Source organism: Tupaia chinensis, unplaced genomic scaffold (assembly GCF_000334495.1).
Source record: "Tupaia chinensis unplaced genomic scaffold, TupChi_1.0 Scaffold000361_2, whole genome shotgun sequence".
NCBI classification, from domain to species: Eukaryota; Metazoa; Chordata; class Mammalia; order Scandentia; family Tupaiidae; genus Tupaia; species Tupaia belangeri.
This window is the reverse complement of record NW_006159858.1, coordinates 3,106,365-3,114,650: the sequence shown is the minus strand read 5'-3', so window position 1 is coordinate 3,114,650 and position 8,286 is coordinate 3,106,365. Positions and strand designations below refer to the sequence as shown.

Here is an 8,286-nt window from a genome sequence, read left to right as displayed (position 1 = left end):
TAACTGCTGGTTTCTTTTTTTTTTTTTTTTTAAATTATCAGTTGAGGGGCCAGCAGGTGGCATGGCAGTTAAGGTGCTAGACCTCCCACATGGCTGACTGTGGTTTTAGTCCCAGACCTGGCAACTTTCTTTCTCACTTCTCTTTTTCCCACTGGTCAAATTTTAAAAAATAATAACAACAACAAATAAAATAAATCTTTTGTTTAAAAAAATTAGCAGTTGAAAAAATAGGATAGTGTTAGAATTATTAACATCACTATATTTCTGTATAAAAATATATTTAATGATCAGTTTTTTTTGGAGAGGTTTTTGCTATAGGGTGTGTGCACTCGCCAGACAGACAGAGAGAGACAGAGAGATAGAAAGTGAGAAATCACCCCCCAGAGGGTATGGCCACACCGCAATCCCTTCTCCTCCATTCTCTCGGGATCTTGGGCACACATGCACACATGCCCAGCGTGAGTTTAAGCCACTGGGTCCAGGACTCAAACCGTGGTCGACTACATGGGAATCCAGCGACATAGCCATTACACTAACTGCTGATCCCTATGATCAGTTATTTTTAATATGGTAGAAACTTTAGAGATTTTATATGCCAAATTGTGGTTATAGAAGAGATCAAGTAGGAATTTAAAGTAAGAAATTTAGCCTAGTGGGCCAGGAGGTAGTGTGATAGTTAAGGCGCTGGACTCCCACTCAACCAGGGTCCAAGTCCCAGTCCTGATGGCTTGCTTTATCACTTTCCCTTTCTTTCTCTCTCTGGTCATATAAAAAATATTAATAATAATAAAATAAAATAATTCTTAAAAAAGAACAAAAAGAAATTTAGCCTGGACATGGCTTTTTTTTTTTTCTTTCTTTCTTTTTTTAAATTGAACAATGGCTATCCAGATTTTAGGAGCTTTTTTGAGATACATATTTTGGTCCCCATATCAGATAGGAATTCTGATTCAATATGTAACAAATTAAAAAGATTTGTGTGATGGCCAGCAGGTGGCATGGTGGTTAAGGCTCTGGAATCCCAGATGGCCTACTGTAGCAAGTCCCGGACCTGCCAGACCCGTGGGCATGTGTACCCAAAATCCTAGGAGCGTGGAGGAGAAGGGATTGTGGCATGACCACCCTTCCTAGAGGGTGATTCTCTCTTTCCTTCTCACTGTCTCCCTCTCTCTCTCTCTTTCTCTCTGGTGAGCATTCATGCCCTATAGCAAAAACTTAAAAAAAAAAAAAAAGTGTTTCTTTTTAAAAATAGTATTCACATTTCTGTTTATTTTTAAAAATTATGTTTGTTGTAAAAAGTTTGGAAAAGTTATTGATTAATTATAGTTGTTTTTTCTTGCCCTTTTCTATAAAGTAGTAATATACACTTGAAATTTTTTTTCTGATTCCATGTGGTTAGCGAAAAGGTGATTTTTTTGTTATCCTTTTAAAAAAATTTTGCTAGAGGGTGCCTGTGCTCACCAGAGGGAAGAAAGAGAACGAAAGTGAGAAAGTACCCCCAAAGTGGGATGGCTTCACCACAATCCCTTCTCATTTCTCCTTTTGAGATTTTTGGGAATCACAAGAACACAAACCTAGCATGTTTTCAAGGTACTGGGTCTGGGACTTGAACCATGGAGCCAGCCATGTGGATCCAGCAGCCTTAACTACCACGCCACCAACTGACCTGGTAAAAGATTTTAAAATTTGTACATTTTTTTCTGCAACATAGAAATATATATTTAAGCTGTTTTTAGTGTTTTGAATAATTATTTTAAAAGTCGTTCATTTTGGGGGCCAGCAGTTGGTGTTAATGGCTGTGTCGCTGGACTCTTGTGTAGTTGACCATGGTTCTAATCCCAGACCTGGTGACTTAAACTCATGCTGGGCATTCTCGAGAGAGGAGAATGGAGGAGAGGGGATTGCAGCATGGCCTATCCCCACTGGGGGATGATTTCTCGCTTTCTCTCTGTGACACACACCTCCTAAAAAAAAAAAAAAAAAAAAAAAAAAAAAAAAAACTCAAAAAAATAAAAACTTGTTCATTTTGATGTTAAAAATATTTTCTTTACTTTTGTGTGTGTAACAGTAGCTAGTTAATAATCACAATAATAGCATGGAATCCATTTTTAAGTATGTTTTAAAGAATATTTAGTACAACTTAATTAGTTGGCATAAGAAAAAGAATTCTGGGCCAGCAGGTGGTGTGGTGGTTAAGGGTGCTGGATTCCCACAAGGCCAACCATGGTTTGAATCCTGGATCTGGCTCTTGCTTTCTCACTTTCTCGCTCTCTCTGTCCCTCTCTGGTCAAATTTAAATAAATTAAATTAAATTAAATAATTAAAATAAAAAGAGAATTCTGACAGTGATTTGAACTATTACTAGAATAAATGTAGGACCATTACAAAAATGACTTCTTCAAAGGGTATTATAAATTATACCCTTCAAAGGGTATTGTAAGTTTTGATGGGTAATTCTGTTCTATTTGTGAATTTTTTAAAGAGATTTTTGCATAGGCACGTGTGTTCACCGGAGAGACAGAACACAAGAAATCACCCCCCAGGGGAATAGCCATGTCACAATCCCTTCTCCATTTTCTTCTTGGAATTTTGGGCATGCATGCACATGTGCCCATCGTGAGTTTTAAACCACTGGGTCTGGGACTTGAACCTCAATCAGCTCCATGGGAGTCCAGTGATGTAACAATTTTGTGAAGTTATTTTTACTTTTAAGAGTTTCATTTCTTGAGCAAAGTAGTCTATGACTATCCATTTTGTCCCCCCTTCATAAAAAGGTTAAGGACCACTGTTTTATATCTCTTACATCAGCATTTACATGTTGTGTTCATTCATCCTTTATTTTTTTACTTTTTACTGTTCATTATGGGACAATTCAAATGTTTAAGTAGAGACAATAGGTTAAGAAACTATTAATTACTCTCTTTCAGGTATTAACTGTAATAATTACTCCCTTGTGGAGGATCGTGTTTTACTGCTGTGCCACTGTCCAGCCCCCAGTTTGTTATATGTGTCCTGGATAGCTGGAACTACAATTGTATGCCATCATATTCAAGTCTTTCAGATAGGGTCTTGTTATGTTCCCCATGCTGGCTGCAAGCTTTGAATCTTCATTCTTCAGCCTCCTCAAGTCACTGGAATTATAGGCATGCACCACTGTACCCAGCTCTTTAAGTCAGTGTCTCTCTATGTGGCCTATCCTGGCCATGAAAGCACAACACTCCTGCCTCAGCCGCCCAAGTTGTTGGGCCTACAGATGTATACCGTGTACCTGACTTTTAGGAGAGGCAAACCTATGCCTCTCATGTGGGGTGAGCTGCGGTATCAAGCAGTGGTCCCTGCTTAAAATATGTGATACATATATTTTAATGCTAGAGGGTGTGCGTGTATACGTGAAAACAAGCACAAACCCTCCTCAATGGGGCTACAGTATTTTTTCCTTCAGTTCTGCGTCATGTCAGAATCCTGGGTACACATGTGTGCCTTGTGTGTTTTTCAAGCTGAAGGGGATTTTACTCAAACCCTGGCCAGCCATATGCAATTCAGATTTCTCTGCATAACACCTAACCCTTGAAATAGAACTACCCCATTCATTCATTCATTCTTTCATTCACTGACACATTTTTTAATGAGAGATAAGTGGGAAGAGATATAGAGGAGGAGGTTTTTGTTTTTGTTTTGTTTGGTTTCTTGTGTAGGGCATGCGTGCTTACCAGAGAGACAGATAGCCAGAGAGATGGAAAGTGAAGTATCACCCCCCAAGGGGAGATGGCCATGTACTGCAATCCCTTCTCCTCTCAGGATTTTGGGCAAGCACTTATACACACATATAAGCGTGCCTGGCATATTCTTCAAGCCTCTGGGTCCAGGACTCAAACTCCACAATCAACCATGTGGAATCCAGCACTCGAACCACCATGCTGTTGGACCCAAGAAGGAAGTATTTTTGTTTGTTTGTTTGTTTCTTTTTTTTTTTAAAGGTTTTTGCCATAGGGTGCGTACACTTGCCAGAGACAGAGTGAAAGTAAGAAATCACTCCCCAGGGGGGATAACCATGCTGCAATCCCCTCTCCATTTTCCTTTCAGGATTTTGGTCAGGCACACACATGCACCTGGCATGATTTTCAGGCTGCCAGGTCTGGGACTTAAACCATCATCGCATCATCGGGGTGTTTCGGAAGTCCAATACATTATGTCAGAATGTGGGTTCAGACATAATGTGTTTTGAACCCCAGAAGCAGGGTTCCTTTTTTTTTTTTTTTTTTTGGTAAGAGAGAGGTTTTTCTGTAGGGTACGTACATTCGCTGGTGAGACAGAGAAAGAGATAGAAAGTGAAAAATCACCCTCCAGGGAGCATGGCCAAGCAGCAATACCTTCCCCAAAAGGAGGCATTTTTTCAACAGCATCTTACCATTGTCACAATTCTTCTATCCCAGCCTCTGTAACCCAAGGTTACAGGTTCAGACTGCTATGTCTGTATTTAGATTGAGCCAGGATCCAAACCTGGGCCTTCTGTGTGGCTTTAGCATCATGCAGTGATGCCCACTACCTGTGCCACCAGGGCAGGGCCCTTTTTATAAAGCATCTCTTTTTTTCTTTTTAAAAGGTCTTTGCGGGGGCTGGTAGGTGACATGGTAGTTAAGGGTGCCGGACTGCCACGTGGCTGACTGAGGATCGAGTCCCAGATGTGGCTTGCTTTCTCATTTTCCCTCTCTTTCTTTCTCTCTGTCGCTCTCTGGTCACAAACAAATCAATCAGTCTATCTATCTATCTTTTTTTTTTTTTTAATTTTTTTAAAGAACCTGTGCGTGTGAAGGAGAGACAGACAGAGACTAAGAGGGAAAGAAGTCACGAGGGGATAGCCACACCTCAATCCCTTCTCCTCCATTCTCCTCTCAGGATTTTGGGCATGTACTCACACATGTCCAGTGTGAGTTTCAAGTTGCTGGATCCAGGACTCAAAGCATGGTCTGCTATGTGGGAGACTACCTGAATCATCACACCACCTACCAGCCCCTCTGTCCCTCTGTTTTAAGATAATTTGCTATTTGAAAATTAATGGTGGGGCTGGCACGTGGTGTGGTGGTTAAAGTGCTGGACTCTCACATAGCCAACTGCGGTTTGAGTCCCAGACCTGGCACCTTGCTTTCTCACTTTCCCACTCTCTCTGCCTCTCTCTGGTTAAATTAAAAAAATAATGGTAATGATGAATAAAATAATTATTTTAAAAGAGAAGTAAGTTAGTGTCATGTTTTACTCCTTTTTGTATACGTAGTATTTGGTACTTACATATTAATAAAAATATTTTTGGAATTAAAGAGAAGAAATTAGAAAATCTGATTTTTTAATATTTTTTAGATAGAAATCTAAGTGTGGAATTTGGCATATTTTACAGAAATGTCCTTTACTTACTTACTTACTTACTTGAGAGATTTTTGCTATAGGGCATGTGTAGTCACCAGAGATATATATATAGACAGAGACAGAAAGTGAGAAATCACCCTCCGAGGGGATGATCACGCTACAGTCCCTTCTCTCAGGATTTTGGGGAGCATGTACGTGCTCCTGATGTGAGTTTCAAGCCACCAGGTCCCAGACTTGAACCATGGTCAGCTATGTGGGACTCCAGCACCTTAACTATCATGCCACCTGCTGGCCCCTGTATTGTCCCTTTTTTTAAAAAAAAAAAAGAACTTTCGTTTCAACTGTTTTAAAGATAGTTCCTAAACTCTGTGTTTTTAATTCTTACCTTTTGAACCTTAAGGTAGGGAAAAACAAATTTTTGTCTTTCTCACTTTAAAAATAAAACATGTTTGGGACCAGTAGATGGCATAGCAATTATGTTGCTGGACTCCCACATTGCTGACTTCGGTTCAAGTCCCGGACCCGGTCACTTGAAACTCATACCAGATGCATGTGTATCCAAAATCCCTGGAGGAGAATGGAGGAGAAGGGATCATGGTGTGGCTATCCCCATGGGGATGATTTCTCACTTTCTGTCTCTCTGGTGAGTGAGCACACATGCCCTATGACTGTCTCTCAAAAAAAGAAATAATATGTGCTTATTTTCATTTTCACTGGAGGACGTATGTGCTCTTTAAGAAGGGAGAACTAGAGGGGCATTATCCTGTACAGTCACTTTTTCTCCATTTCTTTCTCATGTCAGAATCTGGGGGTGCTCATGCACATCCACCCAGTATGTTTCAAGTTGCTGGGTCTGACAGGTGAACCCAGAAGTAAGCCATGTGGGATCATAAGCCACTGTACCACCAGCTGACCCTATTTTTTTTTTAATAATTCAAAATTATGTAATTAAAATATCCTTGTTAATCCTCTCAATGGGGATAATCAATTGTTCAGTGTGTATTTGCTTCCAGATTTTATTACGTTTTATGTGGTTTTTAAATAGAAAATAGTTTCCTGGGCCAGTGGGTAACATTATGGTTGAGGTGCTGGATTACGACATGACTGACTGCTATTTAAGTCCTGGATCCAGTGGCTTGAAAATCACAACAAGTAAATAGATAAAATAAATAAATGCTTTTTAAAAAATAGAAGGGACTGGCAGGTGGCATGATGGTTAAGGCAACTAGACTCCCACATGGCTGACTTCAGTTTGAGTCCTGGACCTGACAGCTTGGCTTTCTCACTTTACTTCTCCCCCTCTCTCTCTGGTCAACTTCAAAAAATAAAATAATGACAATAAAATTTTAAAATAATTCATAAAAAATTAGGAAAAAAATAGTTTTCATACTATTTTACAGCTTTTTCCCCTACTTTGCACATTTTTCCATTCTATACTATATGTACATTTATAATCAAATTGCCAAATATATGATCCTTGCTTTCTCATTTATCTAACCTTTTCATTTATAAACTTTTTTTTTCTTTCGCTATAGGGTGCATGCACTTGCCAGAGAGACAGAGAGACAGAAAGTAAGAAATCACCCCCCAGGGGGGATGGACATGCTGTAATCCCTTTTCCTCTCAGGATCTTGGGCACACACGCCCATGCACTGAACTTGAGTTATAAGCTGTCAGGTTTGTGACTTGAACCACAGTCAACTATGTGGGAGTCCAGTGATGTAACCATTACTCCATCTGCTAGTCCCCATTTATAAAATGGTTATATGGTTTGTTCTATGATGTACAATTTATCCTGGTTGTATGTTTGGTAAGAGCTCCAAGCATAGACTGTGCACTTGTCAGGTATCAAGTACAGTTTGATCTCACTGACGACACTTGTTTTTTTTTGCCACTTCTAAGTACAGTTGTTGGGGAAATATAAAAGCATTAAGATATTAGGTTTCAGGACCAGCAGATGGCGTAATGGTTACACCACTGTACTCTCACATAGTCGAACATGATTCAAGACCTAGACCCAGCAACTTAATTTTGCCAGGTGTGGACGCATGCCCAAAATCCCAAGAAGAGAATAGAGGAGAAGAGATTGGGGGTGGCCATCCCCTCTGGTGGGGGATTTCTCACTTTTTGTCTCTTTCTTGTCTCTCCAGTGAGCACATGTGCCCTATAGCAAAAATCTCTCTCTTAAAAAGGAAAAAATAGTAGGTTTCAAATGTATCATTAAAAATAGAAGTCATTTTTGAAAAATTTTAATTTTGCTCTTAACTAAAAGCAGCCCTTCCTACCTAAAATATATACTAGATAAGTTTTTCCTTGAATGTAAGACATACATCATTTACCTTTGGGAGTTTCTGTAATAATTCTATCTTCAGGTTCAATATTCTCTTTTCTTTTGAAGATAAAAGAGGAATAGAAGGTAAAAGAAGATGCTGGGATCTGAACGTGGTGTTGTGGAAGAATGGTTATCAGAATTCAAGGTAAATTGCAATGGACATAAAAACGTATTATGTGATTCTGTATTTCTATAATTTAGATAGTAAATATGTATTCTCCGGAGAAATTCATAGAAATATGAAGTAGAATGACAAAATACAAAAAATTTCTATAATTGCAGTCCTTAAGGGAGTAATGTAAATAAAAGCTAGAAGGCAATATGTACAAATAAAAATGGTTGTCAGGATGGATGAAGATATACTTAAGCTTTAAAATATATTCTTGGGAACCAGCAGTTAGCGTAATGGCTATGTTGCTGGACTCCCACGTAGTTGACCGCGGTTCGCATCCCGGACCCGGTGGCTTAAAACTCACGCCGGGCACGTGTGCGTGTGTGCCCAAAATCCCGAGAGGAGAATGGAGGAGAAGGGATTGCAGAATGACCATCCCCCCCCCGGGGGGTGATTTCTCGCTTTCTGTCTCTATGTCTCT

General features: G+C 39.6%; 1 protein-coding gene across 1 annotated transcript in view; it reads left to right on the top strand.

The window, feature by feature from the left end:
* Positions 1-8,286, top strand: part of HYCC2 (hyccin PI4KA lipid kinase complex subunit 2) — a 91,908-nt gene that overhangs the window by 29,428 nt on the left and 54,194 nt on the right. The window contains 1 exon segment of the mRNA XM_027773637.1: positions 7,760-7,838. Coding sequence (XP_027629438.1) covers positions 7,788-7,838 — 51 coding nt within the window. The 5' untranslated portion in view covers positions 7,760-7,787.